Source organism: Zerene cesonia, chromosome 2, assembly GCF_012273895.1.
Source record: "Zerene cesonia ecotype Mississippi chromosome 2, Zerene_cesonia_1.1, whole genome shotgun sequence".
In the NCBI taxonomy this organism is placed as follows: domain Eukaryota; kingdom Metazoa; phylum Arthropoda; class Insecta; order Lepidoptera; family Pieridae; genus Zerene; species Zerene cesonia.
In genome coordinates this window covers 1084264-1107017 of record NC_052103.1, presented here as the reverse complement: position 1 = coordinate 1107017, position 22754 = coordinate 1084264, and the positions used below count along the sequence as shown (strand labels likewise).

The following is a 22754-nucleotide window of genomic DNA, read 5'->3' as shown; positions in this document are numbered from 1 at the left end:
GCAGACCGTTGAAGCGACGTTGCCAGCCCGCCAGACTGGAATGCGGTGCCGCACGGCGCACCGCTCGCACTGCGTCCATTTCAACTCAGCGGTTCGGATGCGATCGACGCACGTTTTACAACCGAGACCTTTGTTTATACAAGTGCTATAGTTGATAGTATCGTTAACAACAAAATGGCGTTGTATTCCATAGACGCTGAATTATTTATCAGTGAAGTATCAAAACAACCAGCTATATGGGATTGGACCTGCGACGAAAACAAATTGAAAAGGCACAAGGAAAAGGCATGGGCAGAAATCGCACAAGTCTTCATAATAGATTTTGATGATATGCCAGCGTCTAAGAAGGTTGATATTTGTAAGTATACATGCAAAATTCATAATTAACTATGTGCATAGTCTTTCAATTGTTCAGTATATCACGAAACTATCTCATAAGAATCTCTCACGGTTTACAGATAATGTTTTAACTTTTAACATTATGTTAACGTTATATTTTGCACGATTTGTATTAAAACAACATAAGATTCATCATTCAGAGACCGTTTGTACGATCAACTTTATTGTTTCAGATCGTAAATTACAAGGCAAATGGAGGAACCTACGGGACAACTACGTACGTTCGTTGCGACGCAAGGACAATAGCTCGCGTTACACGCACACCGAAAGGATGTCCTTCTTGGACGTCCTGTACCAGCACCGACCGGCAAGATCCGAGGACAAGAGTCGCCCCAGAAAACGCACACAACATTCACAAGTTGCTAATGTGAAAGAGGATTCGTCCTCGCACGATGAACAATGCCTATCAACTACCGTTGAAGACAGACTAGCAGATTCCAGTCCAAACAATCTAGGTGCCGATACTGAATCTATTATCCTAATTAAAGCGGAATCATCAAGCGAAGAAGAAGATCAATCTGTCATTGAAAACTTGAAACGCAAAAGAAGAGTGAAAGAGAGACCCGAGTTTCTAGAAATGCCGAGAGAAGAGGAAATCCGGATTTCGTCGAGCTCTATTACGGATGAGGACAAATTATTCTTTGACTCTCTTTTACCGGTCGTGCACGAGTTTAATCTAGACCAAAAATTAGAATTTCGCACTCAAATCTTGCATTTAATAAAAAGTATACGTTCGAATCCATTATAATTAAAAGATGAATAAGATTCATTTTCAAGTATAGCTTTACTTTAAATTCACATCATAATTATAATTAACTATTTATAATAATTAAGGCAAAACACAAAGAAAGGCAACGAAAAAGTACCGTCAAACAAAATTATTCGATAAACATGCATCGAAACGTAATTCTCGATAAACCATGCGATTAATAAAAACAGTATTGTTTTTACAACTGATTAAATAATTGTTGAATACATTTGCCTCTTATTATGACAATAAATCTTAAGTTCACTTAACTCGACTGTTATTATTGATAATATACTGTTTTTTTACTAACCTACGTGGCATGTTTTAAATGACTAGGCAGATGTTTGACACTATGTAACAATGCTTACAAACGATATACCACGAAGTATTTGTATGTATGTATGTATATTTGTACCTATTTTCTTAAAAACGCCAGTCGTCGAAAACCTCTGACGCTCAATTATCTACGCAACCTACATCAGCGCAGTACGCACAACGACAGACAGCAACAAGTCATAATAAAGCGCGGTGCGGCAACGCGGGGAAAGTCGTGCCGGTGTGGCAACGTCGCGATCGATACAGCTGGGTCGCTCGCCCGCCTGACCCTTCCGATACCAGAGAATTTATTTTATACATTTTACCTACAAATTCACGTGAATGGATTTCGCTCTTTGAGTTTCGGTTAGGTAATATATTCTACAAGATATATAATTATCTTTAAACAATTAATTTTAGAATGAAATCCAACATAACAAAAAAAGTATTTGATATTTAAAAAATGCGCACAGGTTTAAAAATATAAAAATAACGTAAGTATATATTTCATATTTACAGTTAAAAATGTTTTCGATATACTAGAGCAAGGAACAACGCAGTTGACATAAGACTATCTATAATTATCTAGAAACATGCGCCGATAAGACAATTACAGTAATAATGAAGTCATTCATTTATTAAAGAAATGCGCCTTATAAAATAGAGCTACTGAAGTGTGAAGTCCATCTGGAATTACATACAAACAATATAAGGTTGAAGAGTGTTTGCTAGCGCTAACCTGAGGAACTATTGGACTGATTTCTGGATGTACGATTGCTATAATAATAGACTATATATGTACCACGGGAGAAACCGCGGTGAACCACTAGTTCTATAATGCAGTTCAATTGAGATACGTAACTTTCATTTTATGTTTTTTTCTCTAAGGAATCGAAGCGAAATCAAAATGCCTCGGTATTTTCGTGACTTAAAAGTATGGATTTTATATTGTCCTAACAAAACATTTAATAAGGCACCCAACCCCCCCAAAGGCCATGAAAGCGAACTAAGCTATAACCACGCACGTGTCGCATCGCGACATTCCGAGAATGTGGGTTAAATATTTTAATGGATATTGTGCAATATATTGTTGGAGAAAAGTTATTTCTAGGTCAAGCTCTGTAAAGAAAAATGGTTTAGCATTTGCGACATACTCGTACACGTTTAAGGAAGAATTGTTGAAATATTTTGAATAGACTTAGACGAGACGGTAGCATATTGAGCTAAAATGAGAGACAAAATGTATATTATTTACACACAATTTTCCTTGTATGCGTAGACTATGGTGTGTACACAATTTGTGAATCATTCCCAGCAAATACACAATTAACCTTGGTGACTACCGAGTTCTAGAACCATCTAGAAATGACAAAATTGGTTATATATACACATATTTAAGAACATATTTCTACTATTCATGCAATATGTATGATCAGATTCATTTAATGATTTTCAAAACTCTTAGTTATAATATGGAAAAAATTCACTCATTTCAATAGATTTTGCATATATTCGAAGACTCTGATTAAAATACTCTACTTAAATCAGTTTTTGCATATCTATCCAACTACGTAGCTAGACGTTATTCTGTCTAAGTGTAAGTACACCTCGATCGCAGAGGTTAAACATTAACCCCGACGAATTACATATAACAACAAAAAACGTTTTCAAGAACCTGTTAGAAAATATTCCATTACAAAACGTTGCGAAAGTCGTGCCACCTACGCGCCGCCCGTTTTTCAGGCGTCTAGAAAGCCCGGTCTGTAACCCTGAATGTAAAACCAGTATCGGAAACTGGTCCTGAGAACTTGCGGTTAATGATAATATAAATAGTGAACTCATAACTTTGTGCATGGCCAACGTATGGGTTACGGGCCTGCGCTGTGCTTTCTATTGGTCGTATAATAACCAATTACTAAATAGTTACGGTATAATGTTCATAGAATAACTATTCTTCGAGAAAGCTGTTTCATCTAATAACACTTGAACACAAAAAAGTATTTTAATTAAACAATTTGGGGTACGTTGTACCCGGAAACTAGTAAGACGATAGTGGATTAATTTGTCATTATGAGATCTCTAGATGAAAGTATAATTAATTTGTTAAACGTGATCATTCTTGGCCATCAAGGTGAAGACAAAAACTGTAGCACCGATATTTTTAATAGTTTCTACATCAAAGCAATTATACCAAGAAAATAAGAAACGACTTGTACGCCCCATGTTCGTAACAGCTATAACACGAGATAATATTACTCATCAATAACATGTCTACAAAGAAAACACAACTTCGACGATAAAGAAATTAGAAATGTCTGATAGTTATGACCGTAAACATCGAGCAAGAAACTAAGACATTACAACTTTTTAAATGGACGTGTTTACGCCATAACTTTGATGCAAGTTAAAAGTTTTTACGTGAAAACAAATCACTAATTGTCAAAAAGCTGAAGAATGATCGAGATTGATGTAACAGCGTGAACGATAATCACATACGAATTAAAAGTAATATAAATGAATGGACTAAATATAACCAAAAGTGATTCGGTAACCTTGAGTCGCACCACGTGGCGCAGTCGATACGGCGCGGACGGCAGGCGAGAGCAAGTCTAGGAATGTATATCGAAACCTACTTAATATAGACGCTGTAAACAGTAATCTACGTTTTCGCGTATAATAAATCCGCATTAATATATTTTCACATGTTAATTGTTATTGATTGTGTGTTAATGTGATGTTGTGAATTAAGAAACGGTGTTCAAATTATCTAAATTTTTAATGCTTCTTATATTTTTCGGTTCCAAAGAATAGATTACTATGACTTTGCCGTCCATCTATCACTACCACTATAGCGACAAATAATTAAGAATCGACATTAAGCAAAGGTCGGTAGCCCGGTCATAAATTGAATGGACGACCATTTCTTCTTTGCAGCTGCTCTCAAGCTTATTCGAACGAAACCATGTGATGATGATATAAGCAGTTAATTAAAAAAATAATGCTTCTGCGTATTAAACTACTCGTATAATAAAAACTTGAATGATCCTATGACGATAATCAAGTGCCTACCGTCATAATATGTGCTATTTTGTCAATTATGGCACTGCAGTTAATACAAGGTTTTTATGTCCGAGAAAAATTTAAAAGAAATGACAGATTTTCTTTTTACTTTTAGGTACCTACTTCTTATTTTAATTCAGAGATTTTCATATATTTACATACGGTTATAATTGTTGTAATATACAGTTTAAAATTTCTGAACTAAGCACACCATCAATATATAATTAGCTCATATAAAATCGCGAGATTGTATCCACCACAGCTTTGAGCTTAGAACAAGATATTATAGTAGAAAACCACACACTAAGCATAATTATATAGCACATAATTTCTTCCATAACACACTTTTATGATACCAGTAGTTGTAGTTGTATTTCTCGTAAAAATATCGAGTTGATGTGAAGTGGGGGAGCGAGGCACTTAACGTGTCAATCAAGCTGTGTCTAAGAGAAGAAAATTTTCCACTCAGGTTATTTACTATGGAGTTTCAACTCGGTTTAGCTGCTGGTCTTGGATATATTTTATACGTGATTTTAATAACTTGTATGTGTAGGAATGTGTATTAAAAAATAAATAATTAATTATAAAAATTATAAAGATCAGAATTGTATTAAAGTTTTTAATGGTCCTACTAAAAAAAAAAAAAAGTGTTTAGAAAACGATTCGATTCTATTCTTTCTTAAACTTGCTCTTAGCTTAATATATCTTATACCTTTAAACGAGCAATTCTTGTATATATATATATATATATATATATATATATATATATAATTGGAATCTCGGAATCGGCTCCAACGATTTTCATGAAATTTAGTATACAGGGGGTTTCGGGGGCGATAAATCGATCTAGCTAGGAATTTTTTTTAGAAAATGTCATATTCGTGTTTTATTCGTGTTTTTTTTTTCCTGACATCTATTGCTGAATAATAATACTATTTTGCTTCGTAGATAGCTGGACAACTGAAATAATGTCATATTCGTGTTTTATTCGTGTTTTTTTTTCCTGACATCTATTGGTGAATAATAATACTATTTTGCTTCGTAGCTAGCTGAACAACTGAAATAACACATAGGCACTTTTTATACCGATATTCCTACGGGATACGAACTTACGCGGTTTCAACCGCGGGTCACAGCTAGTTATAGTGATAATACATACAATGTATACTGCCTATGTCACTCAGTCAAAATACAGCTTTCTAATGGAGAAAGAATTTTTGAAATAGGTGCAGTAGTTTTTGTGTGAAAACGCTACAAACACAAACAAATCTTTACTCTATATTACATTAGTTTACGACATAAACAATTCACACAAAATGTGTACGTAACCATAATTTCATCAAGATAAAATCGACCTTCAAACTTTATACTACAACATTACGTAAAAATTCGATTCGCCGGGAAACCGTAAGTTCATTAAAGCAAGCAACATAAACTTTTAATTATATAAAAAACTGGGTTTGAGAGAAGTCCATTCCGTGCTGAAATGGTAAATTGGAGTGTTCGTGACCATAAAATGAAACTGCCGGCAGTAAAAAGGGTGCGACAGCAAGATATTGGAAGTTTCAAGTTTGAATTTTCACAAAGCAGCTTGGAACTTTCGTGATGAATATCCTGGGATGTTGGGATGTGTGAGGATTTTGGATAGCGTTATATATATATGCGGGTATGTATCTTCAACGAATTCATTGCTTGTTACCCCTGACGCAAAATCGAAGGGGTGTTATAAAATTGACATGTCTGTTTATTTCAATTTTAGGTTTTTGTCCGTCTGTGCAATTATAGGTACCAAACGGATAAACCGATTTTGATTTATTTTCTTACGTTGAAGTAGATGTGAGTTCTTAGTTAATGGCGTATTATTCCATATGAAATGTGTTCAGTAGTTTCTGAGATAAGCGCGTTCAAACAACTTAAGTTTTAGTACATATCATTAGTATAGCATCTAAGTACAAGACATTACAGTTATTATAGTCGATCGCTTGATCGCTGAACGTCGGCCACAGCATCCATCCATCATCCAGCACAGTGATTGATGGAACGATCACCATAAATAGTTAATTCTCCTCTGATACAGCCACGACCGCCTCGCTTGCAGTCGCGACGGATAAACCGAATTTATCGAACTAGTTCAACGCTTTATCTGGAGCAATGTTTTAATTCGATATAAGTTTATAAGATAGCTTATCAGTAGAAGGAACTTATGAAAGAGAACAGAGAAACTTTCACTGAAAATAGAAAAAATGCGAGTCGGACTCGTGACACCAAGGGTTCCGTACATTACTACTAATAAGATGAAAAGCAACTGCCAAAAATGGTCATCCATCCAATTGATGATCGCACCAATCGTTGCTTAACCTCGATTTTTTTACTTGTTATGGCGGCAACAGATATACATCGTCTCTGAAATTTTCTAACAATCACCGTTCAAGAGATACAGCCTGGTGACAAACAGATAGAAGGACAGATACACAGACATACGGACAGAGAAGTACATATTAATAAAATGGTAGCATATTATCCTTTGACCCAAAAAATATCAAGGCTATTTCATATACACATTTGAAAGCCCGCACGAGGGCAGGACAGCGTCTGTCACCAGCTTGCTACATACTTACAAATATATGTACTTGCTAAATACAACAAGACATGAAACCTAGGCCCAGCCGTGGGCCCAACAGTTAATAACAAAACAATGGCTCAGAGACCACAATATAGCATTTATCACGAATTCTTTTAATGGTATGTTAATTCGTAATGCAACGATAAGATAAGGAAACAAACATTATTATTTAATTTAGTTATCTATTAAGTATTCGTTTAAAAATAAACAGTATCCGGTAATGGTTGGAAATTTAGATACTAATTAAATATAATATTCAATATTCATTATATATCATATCTATTTCTTACTTCAAATCTGTATCATTTTAACGTCTAAATATATAATTTAAAAAGAAATCAACATAATCTCAAAACATTGTATAAAATATTTAATGCGGATATTTTCGACAAGATTATAATTATTAAAAAATACATTTATTAACATTATCTACACTATTATATAAGAGTTTGTTAGCTTGAACGCGATAATCTCAGGAACTAGACTAGATTAGAATTTGGATAAAATTTTGTACAAATATCGTTGGAAACCTGAGTTATAGATAAAAATAATTATATCGATAAAACATAGTCGCTTTCTCTGTCGCTAAGCCCCTATGTATGCTTAAATCTTTATAATTAAGCAAGAAATTTTGATGAGTTTTTTTAACTTAGTGATTCAAGAGGAAGGTTTACATATATAATAACATCTATAAAACTACTCCGAACGCGTGCGAAGCCGCGGGCAAAAGCTAGTTAACGATAAAATAATCACAATATAATTGTAGCATTAATTCAATTTTCAAACTTCATTCCTCCGCATATTAATCCATGTTACTTTATTCAAAAAATCCTAGGCGATGTTAAAATATGTTCGATATTCAAACGTAAAACCAGCCGCAGGCCGCCTTATAAATAATAGGATGGTGCGTGCGGCGCGGCAACCTCGCGCAGCGGGACGGCAACGCGCGGATCGATACAGGTTATCATTCGAGCCGAGAAAAAGTTGTTTATGAAACGTAAACGCGATCACTAAATATAGGGTCGGAGGTGCCTCAATTAAGTTATGAATGCTTTCGCGTGTTCATAGAGGTTACATCATCATCGTAGATAAGACAATCGTTGTATTATTTGTGGGAATTATTTACGATTATTATTATAGATGCTTTAATCTATATGTCTATCTGTCTCTACTACACGTCTGAACCAGTGAACCGATTTGTATGAAATTTGATACAGATAGTTTGAGATTTGAAACAGGAACACATGTATACATAAAAGCATTACTGTTCCGCCCCGTCTCTCCTGCGTAGTCCAAGTAAAACTACTACTTTTCCGCCCCTGCTTTTTCTACGTAGTCCACATTAAACTAGCAGTAACCGTTACCGTGGGATTTCTACTATAAAACCTATGCTATGTCCTGTCTCGGGTCTCTCATTATCTTTAAACCAAATTTCATCAAAATCGATTCAGTGGTTTAGACGTTAATTATAATATAAGAAAGAGTGTGCATAGTTCACACAGGCTGTATTATGGTGATGTAGAATATGTACTTCTTATTTAATGTAAATTTTCATATGGCAGCAAAAAAATGTTCATTTGTTTTCAACCGAACTCAACAAAAGGAGGAGGTTCGACTGTATTTTTCTCAATTTTCGACTGGATGAACCGATTTTGATAACGCTTATAGCGCTTACATCTTGAAGGCGGTTGAGTTTTTTGTGAGTAATAATAATTCAATAATTTGTAAGATCATACTTTAAAACACACCACATCAAAACATAAATACAAAGTTGTCATATGTTAGTCTCATTATATAATAACAATTAATTTTATTAAAGCGATTAAAGCATAACAATTTAATAGTAGAATGACGTAAGCTGTTATTATGACACTCTATCACGATCGAAGTCTAAAAAGACGAAATTTAAAAGTTTGTCTTACCACCGAAAGAAACTACGTAACTACGTAACCTACTCAAATTAATAATAAATTAATCTTAACCACGATTAACATTTGATTGACATGGCAATACTTCCTAAAATAAATTTAAATCTTCACAAGTATAAAATAAAATGGCGACATAGTTGACCTGTCGAGCATTGTCCGCGAACAGGTAAAATCCAACAAGGTAAGGGTTCTATATACACAATGGAGGATAAAGGGAAAATAACAGTTAAAAGGTTTAAAAAAAAACTTCCACACTTCACAGAATTCACCACAAGGTACAGTAAAACGCAGAATCGGCCAAAGCTCGCATATTTACACCGAAACCGCCAATTAAATGGCAAATCAAAATTACGGAAACCCGTTTCGCCATATTTAATTGGCTAGATACCGTTATTGAGGCTTAACGAAGACACGTTTCGGCCAATTTCGATACGGCCGTTATTGGTGAATAACGCCCCCTGCATTCAAGTACTTTCTTTTAAAAGTTGCGAGTTATACCTACCTACTGCTATCTGTTATATGCCTACGTGATACGATACAAGACACCAAAACCTCACCGGTAAAAAGGAATATAATATTATGTAATATCTGTGTACATGTGCATGAACTATGTAGAACTATGTAATAAGTAATATAGATGTATTTCATAATTGTAATAAAGGCGTAATTTCATAATTTTGGCGCCCATAAAATCTCTAACAGTGCTATTGTTAGTTACCATTATTACAAAATGAAATATGCACAATAAATAATAAATAAAAAAAATCTACGCAGCGTTCGAATTTTAAAAACCACTTAAATAGAACCTCATCAGTACGAAAGCAATATGTTATTATGAACAAATTCGAACGAAAAAAAAAAAGTTAGCGCCACTCGTTGCTTCCATTCGCATTTCGCACCGCAAACAAGTCAAGAGTAAAGACGGCGCGGCAACAGCGCGCCGTGTACGCGAGGGCAGGGCGGCAACGTCGCGCGCCGTCTCGCGTGATACAGTTTCGTGATCAGCTGTATCGCGACTCACGGATAGGTGTACGTATGTAGGTTGCTTGATGTTGATATATTTAGTTCGTTCCCTTTGTTATACAATTGATGTGTAGGCGTGAATACAATCATTACGTAAGTGCCGATTGGACTTGCCTCGTTATCAAGTTCGTGGGTTTAGACATCCTAAACCTTAATGCGTTCTACTCGTTATTTATATTATTACGTGTCCTAGCAAGCGTGTCATGGTTTAATGGACATAGCAATTACGTTAAATTATGTTAAATTGCGTTTTTCATGAAGTATTTGCTACTAACAGGTTGTCTGGAAGAAATCGCTATTTAGCGATAAGACCACCATTTGTGATAATGTTCCCTAGGTTTAGTCTCAATTTGTAATTATTTCAAAACAACAAAGCATAAATAAATAAATAAACAAATAACCGTTCTTCAAATCAATGCACACAAGTTTGTCGGAATACAAAGCTATACTATAACAAAGCTATATAAGTAGTAATATTATATCAATTAAACTAACCATATTTGCTGGATTTTAGAAGTGGAAGCGAGAAACAGTATTGAATCATGTAAATTGCATGTAGCTATTACGTTGAATATGAAAAAATATTCGAAGTCACTGTACCGAACAGATAACAAGCATATAAAACTTACATCAATTTTATATCCATTGAATGTTATCTTCACAATAGCATCGTCATCTACCGTTCAAAAGAGCAATGGACAGTGTCAATTGTCACCCATGCATCCAGCTCGATTAATCTATTGAAATGAGGTTTCCCTATAACCAACAATAACATCCAGCCGCTATTAGTGCATCAGCTATTCTAGAGACAATCGATTTGGTGCGGTCCAATTCCAGGAATACTTTGACCCGTCTAGACCAGTTAAAACTAGTTCGAGCTGGTTAAAATTCAACTTTGTAACGGAATTATACAATGTAGGAGTTTGTGATATTGTTATTATTAGAAGCTGTGACCAGTTTCCTTAGCTGTTGGACAAAAAACGATAATATTGTTACCCAAATTAACTTAAAATGAAAAAGAAAACATTTAAGGAAATTTTACAAATCTTTATAGACGACTTTAGCTGGCGGACATAACAAAACGAAGTAATCCTACTTATAAGTCTATATATCTAATAACAATTAGTATGGATGGATGAATATTTGTTACTCTTTCCCAGACAACAGTTTAATGTATCTATATAAAAATTGGCACAGAGATAGATTATAGTCTGGATTAACACACAGGTTGGTTTTTACCCGGGTAGCATGCCAGTGAGGCCGCAGGTTACAAAAATCATGAGACACATCTCGTTTCTATGACGAGTATGACGTTAGAGATTTTGTAACAGTTTAATATTTTTATAAACTATCTAGAAATAACAAGCCCTCAGCAATCTATTCTTGCAGTGAACAGATCATGATAGGAATCTGGGAATAGGCATACGTCTGGGGGCACTAAATTACCTGGTTTATTTCTGCTGTACGCATTTTGTTCGCCGCCAAGGTCAGGTTTTATGACTACTTATTAGAATGTACAAGTCGAGGCAGGTGCGTTTTAAAAGAGGTCATAAAATGTAAGTTTTTATTTTGTTTGTTGTTTGGCTCGGAAATTAATACCTAAAGTCAGATTCATAGTAGATTCCTGGTGTTGATACTTCAGAGGCGTTGTCGAAGCCATTGTTCCTTCCTTAATAAATAATCGTTATAATGCCTGAACCTGAATGACAGTGGTAGTGACAAAACGTTTCAATGTGGGAGTCGAGTACGCTTCGGCACGAATTGGGTCATTCGGTCCGTTTGATTTTTGATCATACTTTCCGTTACGCCTTTTGTGCCCTATGACCCTCAATCACCATTATCGTCAGGTACCTTGACTGTCATCATAAAGACACTGGATACGGGCCTCTTGTGAGGGTTCAGGCCATAGCCCACCACGCTGGTCAAGTGAGGGCTGGCAGATGTCACCTGTTGTTGAACTTTTCATTGTCGGACATGCCGGTTTCCTCAAGACGTTTTCATTCACCATTTTAAGCAGTGGTGATGTTATGCACATGCGCAGATAAATTGAAAAAACAATTTATTCCTGCACGCTTGCCTGGTCTCGAAGCACCGACTTATAGATTTAAAGTCCGCGGTCCTCACCACTGAGCCACCACTGCTTGTAAATATATAAATTGTAATTCACTGTGTCATTTGAAATGAATGATTATGAGTCAATTTATAATATCACCACATACAGGTAAATGCCCGTGTCCAGTATACAGTTTATTGTAGCAAAAATATTTCCTCCAATGAATACCAAATTACGATTTGTAATCAACAGGGTATTTTTAGAAGCCACTTACTATTGTACACCACGTGAAGTTACACATAGAGGAAAAATAGACAAATATAAATTAGTATTTAAAAATGTGATTGTTTTACTATTTTCGATATTTGCTTTGAATGCTTTCAGGGGATTTTTGGATTTTATAAATACATGGTGATTGAGTTGCTTTTATAAAAAAATATGAATTAATTTTAACGTAAAATATTATTTGAATAAACAAATAATTAAAACTTGAACCAGTAACGATATATATTTAAACTAGTTTCCACAATGGGCACATAACCAATAAACTGACAAAGTATCAACCATATTGAACAGTTAATTGTGACCGAGTTCAATATAAAAGGAATTGTTTATTTCGGCCACTTTTTAATTGGGAAGCAAACCTTGATACACGACCCTTGTATGGCATAGCTGCTACGTCATCGACATGTATGAATATAAGACCTTTCATTCTATATGTTGCTTATAAAAAGCTGAACCGAATTTGGTACGGACGTCGGCACAAGAGCCACAGTAAGCTCTCCTATGTTCGTAATGTAATAATAATAAATAATAATAGTATATAAAGAATAGTGTTTATTTATTATTACAATTTATTATTGACATAAGTATATAAACAATACTAAATAATTGGTGTCCCACAACATATTAAATTTAGTGCCTCAGATAGACATAATAATACTAGTAGTATAGGTATACAGTTTAAAATTCAATTTAAACACACGCCTGTTGTACAAGGCCACGAGTATTGTGTAATTGTAAATTTCTAATATTCATTATTTTCAAATAAAATATAATAAAGGAGACCAATAAAAATAATAAATTAAATTATTCGATAATGTATCGTTGTATACACTTAGCGCACTAAATATCGCTAAATATAGCGTACGTTATGTATATCTACGAAAGTATATTTACCCCATAAGTATATTTGATTAATTTATTACGACTTTTTGTCAAGCCGATGCGAGCGATTAATTATTATGACCTGCGTTTTATTGAACCGATATTGCGTGAGATTACTTCGGGAAATCCTTCAATGGAAATTATACAAACATTATTACAGCATAATTATTTTTTTAGATTATTTGTCTACTGATTGAAATTGAAGCCGCTTCAGACACGTCATACATATTCTAAAACATTAATAAAACGATACAGTAACAATGCTGCGGCTTTTGGTGCCTTATTTTTTTGATACATGAATTTCCAATGAAATATTCCCTTTCCATCTGTCCCTATTTTCTCAATAGCTACGGAATAATTAAGCTAAGCAAATTCATTATCGTAGTTAAAGATCGTTGCGAATGAAATTAGATCTTTGTCATCAGGCAGGTGGTCACTGCACCTACGGTGCAAGGGTGTTTGAAGGAGACCAGACGTGCCCCTCAGAATCTTGTGATCGTTTGATTCGCCACACTTACGCTACCCGTCCCCATGTTCTGACGTCGCATCCTGCGTTTAACCAGAACACGCTCTGGGTCAATTTCATCTAAAATCTATTGATAAATTATATGATATTCAATGTATTTCATTAATATTTTAAAATGGTATAATGTTTTATGAAGTTTCTCTCGTGTCAGGCTTCAGGCCTTTGTCGTTCTATACCTAAACATGCCTCGTACCAAATTCGTTCAAACATTTTTTCTATCGCGTGGCAAATACAAATAAACTTTCGACGTATAAGAAGTTGATAAATATAAAACCTAACATAAATAACATTTGTGGGACACGTGGCAGATTATGTTTCACTGATCAATTTCGCTATAAGTTACAATTAGATAAAAATCTTTCATTTATTTCTATTAAGTACAATCCCAGATATTAAACTGTAAATGCTATGGTATAAGACAACTCTACTAATTTTGTAAACGGTTAAATATTTACTACTTTTTTAAAACTACTCAATAGATTTTAATGAAACTTTACAATAATACAGAGTCTTACATTAAAAAAAGACATAATCTATAAAAATACTACCTACCGCCCGTGGGTTCGTCCGCGGGAGAAACCGCGCCACGCAGCTAGCAGACAATAACGGCGATTGACATGTACCTATACTAGACGAATAATATAAGCAAAGTTAGAGTCTTAATTAGCCAGAACAATCTAATCACAACTACCCACGCTACTCGACCAACTCTTGTGTATGTTACATAGTTACCACAATCTGTTCGCATGGAAATTTAATTAAGATAAACAGTTTAATATGTCACGTTTCGGTGCACGGGGTCACGTGACGTGGCGTTGCTGACGCGTGGCCCAAACTGGGCCAGGCTCGACGAACAGCTATCTTATTGCAGTGTATGTTGGAAAAGATTTCTCAGCATGGATAACATGTATGATGATAATTATTTTTAATAAAAGTCCAATCCGTTTTTAAATTGTCAGGACCGCATGGTGGGCACCAGTTTTTAAATAAAAAAAGAATCATTACAATCGATTCACCCAGTAAAAAGTTACGCGGTGACAAAGGCAGAAAAGTTTGAAAATCGAATGAAACAATAATCATATAGAAAATGTAAGAATATTGGAAGAGAGTTCGTATGAAAATTATTATTGCAAACGATGTCGCTTCCAAATAAGTTACAAATTGGTAACAGGACGCACAAATAGGTCAATTTCGAAGCAATTTACTGAAATTTTAAGGGCAATGAAGCAATAATCGATTTAAGCCATTAGGTTTTCATAAGTTAGGTTAGTGACCTTATTAACCTCCTATCACTATGTCTAATTAATTCGACCTACCTATTTTGTTTATATTACTTTCTTAATATTCTTAAAATAATAAATATTCAATAAAGATCAAAAATTAAGGTAAAAGCAAGCAGAAGAAGAATTTGTTTGTTCGTTAAGCTAAACGCGCCTATCTCAGGAACTACTGGTCCGATTTGAAAAATTATTTCAGTGTTAGATAGCCCATTTATTGAGGAAAGTTTTATGCCATACAACATCAGATACTACGTGGGTAAAAACGCGGGGCGCAGCTAGTTTGTAATTCGGTCACTGCTAAAATACAAAAAACTCCTTGCCACAGCAGCGTAGTTGCTGATAATGATGTAAGATTCTACATTATTTCGTGTACACAATAAAACGAATATATTACAGGTTATCGAATGTCACCACCAGCAACAACGAGACTATTGTGCCATAAAAGGATTATTTACGAAACAAAGATAAAAAGAGCGACGACCGCACGTTTCTGCAACTTATCGAAACACGTCAAGGTCACGCAGCACGCCGTGACTTCATTGGGGTTACTTTGTAATGAGTGACACGCTCGCGTGTCATACGGTGACTCAGGTAACTGTTAGAAACGCAAAAATGTGAAATTGAAGAATGATGTGGTTCTTTTTTATGTTTTATGGTATTAAATAATTAATTGTAGCTTTTACAAATCCGATCCTTTATAGACGCGAGAAATACAATACTATATGCTGAGGTAGGAATAGAATGAATAAAAAAATTACCTGAATACTAAGTTATACATATATCGTTACAACATAAGACCTACGAAATATAGTACACTAGCTGCGCCCCGCGGTTTCACCCGCGTAAGTCAGTATATCGTAGGAATATCGGGATAACAAGTTCCCCATGTGTTATTTTAGTTGTTCAGCTATCTACGTACCAAATTTCATTGCAATCAGTCCAGAAGGTTTTGCGTGAAAGCGTAACAAACATACATCCATCCTCACAAATTTTCGCATTTATAATATTAGTAGGATAGGATATATCGTTTTATAATATTAGTAGGATAGGATTATCGTATATTCGTACGAATTACGACCATATAGTAGATATTCTACAATTTAACTTCACTAACATCCTGTAGTCCAAGAGGCTGCCGTACCATTCATTGCATTAGAAAAAAAAAGTGTTTAGAAAAGACAATAACCACCAATAACAAAAATACGAGTTGATTGACACTTTCGTCTGTATTTAAAATATAATACGCTCACACAACTCCACGTAGGTTGTTATTCCTAAGAATTCATGGTCGTTTTAATATAATGATAATAATAAAGAAATACATAATCTATTACAGAGATAAATCGCCAGCTACCCACGCGACGCCGGCGCACCTATTTTATTATTAAATACTATGAGGTCATAATGTTTGTACACCGGCAAATTTCTGCACTTGCATGTTAGTTCAAATATAACCGTAATTTCATTAGAAATCTAACGAAAAAGTGCAATACTAAAATTCCGTGCATAAAGAAGTCATCAAATAACCTAAACGATTCAGTCATTACTGACACCAAGCTGGCGACAAACGACGAATGACTTAATTTATGTTAAAAGTACATAAAATAAATATGTTACGAGTTCTATATGAACTTGACATTAGTTTTATTAAGTGCTTACAACATGTTCTGGAAGATTTGGAATGTTCTAGAACGTACTGAATGGTCAAACATTCAATCGTTGAGTTGCGATTCTACTACCGATGGTAAATCGTAGACGTCATCACTATGTTATGACGAATCAAAAGCGCTTCTATAAGAAGTCTTTGAAAAAATAATTGTTTGAGTTTATTATATTCTGTACAGCTTAGAGCTAGAGATACAAAATCACCATTACCTGTGCATCGGCTGTGTCCGTGAATACTGCGCCATGACACCGCCGCCGGCATGGCTAGCGGGCGCGCATACCGCCGCTAGCTAGCCATACTCACACACACACACACAACACTGCACCGTAACACACTGCACGGAACCTGGAACAAACGGCCGGTGTGAGTATCAGTCTTGGAGAGTGTAAGGGATTTTTGGGAAGCTAATTATGTTTATTTTTGTTTTCGAATGTGGGATCTTGAAATCTTGAAAGAAACATCTGATTTGGGAAGCATATATCGGAAAATTCAGAAGTGAAAGCAGAGCAACTGAATCCCGTTCAGACAGTCGCGCTGGACTCCCGCTTGGCGTTGTGTCTTATGGATGCTCTAACTGTGATTTTTATTATGAGAAAATGATCTCGGTAATAGGGTGAAAAGTGTAGTGGATCGTCGAGCAATCCAATAATGGCGCATCTATTTTCTATTTTGTTATTTGTCTGCTATAAAATTATTCTCGCTATGTCGTTCATCTCTGTAGCTAGTCAAGATGGTCTATGTATTCTATAGATGAATATATAATAACAATTTGTTCTTTAATACTTTACATGAAGATTTAAGACATAGTTATTGTTCTTGAATAGTAAAAATAAATTACCTAATACCTAAAACCTAAAAGGTGCATATTGTGGTGTATCGCCGATATATCTTCTCTTAATACATCCTATATTCTTTTACTTTCCCAATTATTCTTATTAATCAATTCGGAAACAACACCCCTTGGAATAACCAACGCGATCAAAGTCCAAAACACCAACTCCGCGACATAAAACGTTTAGAACCGTTCAGCTAATAGATTTCCAAGAATCAGGCTATCGTGACGTCACTTGACACGTATAATTAAAAAAAAATCCCACGTCACCTTTAATACTGTTTCTATATCCCGCTAATACTTTAATTGGATAACAACTTAGTACATTGCGGAGGAAGCCGCAAACAAATGTGTTTCTGAATCACTACGTATAGTTTTTTCTCTCTAATGACACGATCTATTTTTGACTTTAAGCTAATTTATCTTCCAATTAGTTCTAGACTTGTTGCTGATACTATATCATGTCTGCGGCGTTGTTTGCTCGGTTTATGATTTCAACCCTCCAGCAAACAGGGGATGCTATGAAACTTGTGTGTTTGTACTTCACACGTTTTCTACCTATTCCCCGACTGTGATGCGTTCTGAAGAATTTATTTCCGAGATTGATTGTCAAAATAGAAGCAATCAGAACAAGGAAATAAAGAGTTCAATGTTGAGTTGAATAAGAAATGCCTACCTAAGGTAACGACTTATTTATTTAATAAATTGAAGCTCAAACGATCAAGGTCAGAATAATTTAGGTTGAGGTGCACAGAGCAACTCATATTACTATAATAGCTTTTGCCCGCGGCTTCGCACGCGTTAATTCGGAATAGTATTATAGATGTTATTGTACGTATAAATCTTCGTTTTGAATCACTATCTATCTATAAAAAAAAACCCAACAAAATTCGTTGCAGAGTTTTAAGGATTTAAGTATACATAGGGGCGGAAAGCGATTTTGTTTTATACTATGTAATGATTAACTACACTAAACTCATAGCATCACAGTATATTGGGATCGTTGTCAATTCTACAAACTTTTGGTATTTAAAAGATATATAAAATGAACAATACATAATATAAAATACCGCCCATGTAATGTGTTGAGAAATAAAATTTTCTCATGACAAAGGTATTAAAGGGATCGGTTAAATATTAATTTGAATTAAATTGCAACAATCATACAAACAAAAAAATCTCCGATCTTCATAAATATTACGTTTGGATAGGACGAGATCGCTTGGGCTAACACCGACTTGGACCAGGAAGGTAAGGCCATGTCACCCCCAGTACCTTTCTACTGACTATAAACTTTTTAACCAACGTTCACAAAATCGAAGAGGGTTTTCAATTCGTTCATTTTTTTTGGTTTCGTTATTACATAAATCTGTGGGTTTTCAACTGATGGACGTGATAGTTTTTGTGTGCATTAGTAAATTGTTCTCATTTAGTCCCATTTTTGGATCTGAAGTGATCTGACTGAGAACGTGACGAGCTTCTGGAAATTGTTACTTATTAGGAACGGCTAGATCGATAAAAATGCGATTCTTGCACAAATGCTATCGTTTCTATTGTTACAATACGATTTATTTATGGGCAAGCACATAGTCACTATTTTCATCTTTACGTGGTATCAAATGAGGTATAAATCAGTATTGAGGTGTTCTTCCTCAAATATACTGAGTGGCATCCTTTTTTGGCGCACGCAACCACATATCATTTATATTTATTTTTTTTTCATTCTCTTGTATTTTTTTTATTGCATTTTTTGTTTTTATGTATTGTTACTATTTGTGTGTGTTAAAATAAATTGTTCTTTTTTTCTTCTTTCTCTAAATGCAGAACCTCTAAGTTACGCTTGCACTAACCATTGTACCAAAGGGTATCAAAATTAGTATGGCATATTTATTTAATCAGTATAAATAAAAATGAATAACCTAATGTGTTGCTAAGCGTACAACTCGAGACTGGCTCGACCAACTCATTTTAAATGCATTTTTAAACGATTTTGTAAGACACAAGGAAGGCTCTCATATGGGAGTCAAAAGAATGTACCACGGGTGAAGCCAGGGCAAACGGCTAGTTTTAAATAAAATAAACTAGGAGCAAAAAGTTTCTTAATCTAGAAGCCTATGTACATAGCTTGGTTTATATATAGGTGTGTATGTAACCTTGTTTTAACTATTTATTTACATTTGAAATTTTATCAAAATTGGTTCATTGCTTTAGCCGTTTAAGCGTAATAGTCAGACACCGTAATTTCTAATATCCATAAAGGTTATCACGATAGGTCCATAAGTTAGTCACGATACCAAATATACACAACTCGGACGAAGTCGACGCGCAGCACTAGTATTCAGTATATAAAAATAACTTCTAAGCTTTATTTACACCACATACATTAAATTTATCACGCTAAATAATTGAAAGGAATACTTGAATTTTTGTTGATATTTCGTTAGCTTGGCCACACGCCAATTTAGAGATGAATTAGTTACAATGTGTATTGTGCCATATAGCCACGGTCTGCGTATCTTTATATCTTCTTTTAGTACATTCCGCTATCGTTATTTATATTTATTATATAAAATGTCACGTAAATAATTATTTTTAAAAAACGAAACTGCCTTCAAAGTGTCATGACTAGACCGAATTTAAATTGGATCACAGATATCAAATAAAAAATTATCACAATTGGGTCTCAAAAAACAGTTGAATTGATACCGTCCTTTTTTGAAGTCGGTTGAAAATGAAATATATCGTTAACTGTATATAAATTGAAAAACGGTGAGATAGTTGTTGTCTAGTTAGTGGCATAAATTGACTTTTTGGTCATATTTATATATTTCGTGGGAAATCTATATGACTAGCTGCGATAATAACGAATATGTGTTTTTAAATAGTTCCAAGCATGATATTTTACGGTACGCACTTAATCGAAATAATTCAGTATATGCTGACACTATTAGTATAAAATTTCCTTTAACAAAATTTGTCCCGAAATAGACAGTAGGGACTTACAGTCATACATATACTTGAGAGAGAAAAATATAGGCGTTATTTTCTTAATCTTTGTGAAGTAAGTGTGAGTACCCATTGATTACAGGTTTTTATTATTACAATGTTACTGTAGTATTTGATAATAGAGTTTCAGTAATGTGTTTGTTCGAAATTTGATTAAATAACTTCACGTCATTATCGCAAATGTTTAAAGTTAATGAGTGATTAGATTAACATTTCTTTATTATGATAATGATTATAAGATTATTTTTGTAATTGCACGATATAACTTGTACTTTTGCGATGACTATATTATGTTATTTTTATTTTTGTTATTACTTTGTCTTTTTATAGCTCTGTATTTGGTGTTTCGTCTAAGCGTGGTTTTTACAATTCACAATATTATAATAACGTAGATACTTCGTAAGGTTTTCAGACGAAATGTGAAGATTCACGACAAATAGCTGGTTAACATGTTCTAACTTGATTTATGTTAGTGAGAGGCGGTTGTAGCCTTGTAGGCCCATTCTGTGAGCGGACCCAGCCTGCCCGTTCTCAAGAACCACATCTCATTGGTGTCGATTGCAGTTATTTTAGCCACCAAAGAGCATCGGGACAAAAATAACGCGTACACTTCTTGATTAGTTTATCGTCTTACATAACTTTGCACGTGCAGCCAACAGTTAAACTGACCACAAAAATGAATCTATCGTAGCTGATTCGAGACAACTGACATCATTTTACGCAGTTACCTACTCAGCTACTATGACGAAACACCAAAAGTACATCGACTAGCAAACACACTTTTATTCACATATAGCGCTTTTCGACACATTTCTCCTACTTTCCCTAACGTTATAAACTTATCGCACTTACCTTTAAACCTAAAACGGACGCAGAATCTTCCAACGGGACTTAGTCACGATTCTCACACGCGCGGATGCTATATTATCACTTTTTAATACACATATATTGATAAATAACAGATTTTGAAACACCACTTTCTTAGATTACCACGTGTTACACGTTACTTGATACGTTTCGGGATTTACAAAGTCCATTGAACTGTTTCCGATGAAATTTACGTCTAGCGAAATTATAAGTACGGAGTGGCAACGGTGTATAGTTTGTTTCGCGGTTCGGCCGCCAGGCGGCGCGGCGGTCGGAGGGGGGCGGAGTCGAGAGGGACGCAGGCGCGCGAGCGAGACAGATAGAATGGTATTTGGTATGTTACGCCACGTTGTACGAAATGTTTTATCACGGTGTACTTATGGGATTTCTATGTGAAAACAATTGTTCAGATGGCAAGGACTGAGGACCGGGAGACCTGCGACACTTGAATGTGTGTCATCAATGTACGCTGTAACCGTCGAGTTTGGAAAGCGCGAAAGGTGTTCGACGGGTCGAGCGGCGGAGAATGGAGACCGCTCTCGTCTCGAGAATCCCAAGTCGCCAGGTCTGCACGTGGTCGGTAGTGATTGTAATGATAAAAGGTGGATTAAATGTGTTTTACCTTAGCTTAAATTGTAGACACACGTTTTTATAATGCAATTTGTATAACTTGCATGTGATTTTGTAAACTGTAGAGAAATATTGAGGTTATTTATTTATATAGGTTAAATCCGTCATAATACGTTTAACATTATTTGATGATTATTTATGTAATAGGTTTTCTAAATTTAACGTGCTAGGTCGCTTAAACTACTCTTACTACTCTTATTTATACACGAATTAGGTTGGGTATAATTTAAAAATATTAAAGCAAAAAATTGGTACGCCTGACTAAAAAATAACAAATAAGTCCATAAGCAAAGCATTATCTTATAGATTTAGATAGCATTTTTGTTGCATTAAAATAATTAAATATTCAAAGATGTGGTATATTATTTTGGAATGAGATTATTTAATGGATGAAAAAGATATCTAAAACTGGTTTGAATAATTTTACAACTATTTCATTAGCTAACTTTAACTTTAATGAATATTGTAAAAACAGCAGCTGGCTGCATACATAAAAGAAATTATAAATTTAGTTAAATTTTTCTACACGTGTCATTGAATTTATTAAACCAAATTTCTCAGACCTTAAAAAAATATATGAAGTGATATTATGAGTACAAATATTTGGGAAATTAATTTTATATCACATGAT

General features: G+C 34.7%; 2 protein-coding genes across 2 annotated transcripts in view; one reads left to right on the top strand and one right to left on the bottom strand.

The window, feature by feature from the left end:
• Window positions 1–21749, bottom strand: part of LOC119834074 — a 106485-nt gene extending 84736 nt beyond the window's left edge. The window contains exons 1-2 of the mRNA XM_038358383.1: window positions 21479–21749; window positions 16998–17133 (exon numbers count right to left, since the gene is read on the bottom strand). Of these exons, the coding sequence (XP_038214311.1) occupies window positions 16998–17032 (35 nt within the window). The 5' untranslated portion in view covers window positions 17033–17133; window positions 21479–21749. The remainder of the gene's footprint in view (window positions 1–16997; window positions 17134–21478) is intronic.
• On the top strand, window positions 71–1412 carry LOC119834111. Its single transcript, XM_038358402.1, has 2 exons — window positions 71–358; window positions 573–1412. Exons 1-2 carry the CDS (start codon window positions 175–177, stop codon window positions 1145–1147), a joined length of 759 nt encoding a protein of 252 aa, XP_038214330.1. The 5' UTR covers window positions 71–174; the 3' UTR covers window positions 1148–1412.
• Window positions 21750–22754: the final 1005 nt, after the last annotated feature.

Coding starts and splice junctions, on each gene's coding strand:
- LOC119834111 (XM_038358402.1), top strand. CDS start 175: ATGGCGTTGTATTCCATAGACGCTGAATTATTTATCAGTGAAGTATCA. Junction 359..572: donor GTCTAAGAAGGTTGATATTT/GTAAGTATACAT, acceptor TTATTGTTTCAG/ATCGTAAATTACAAGGCAAA.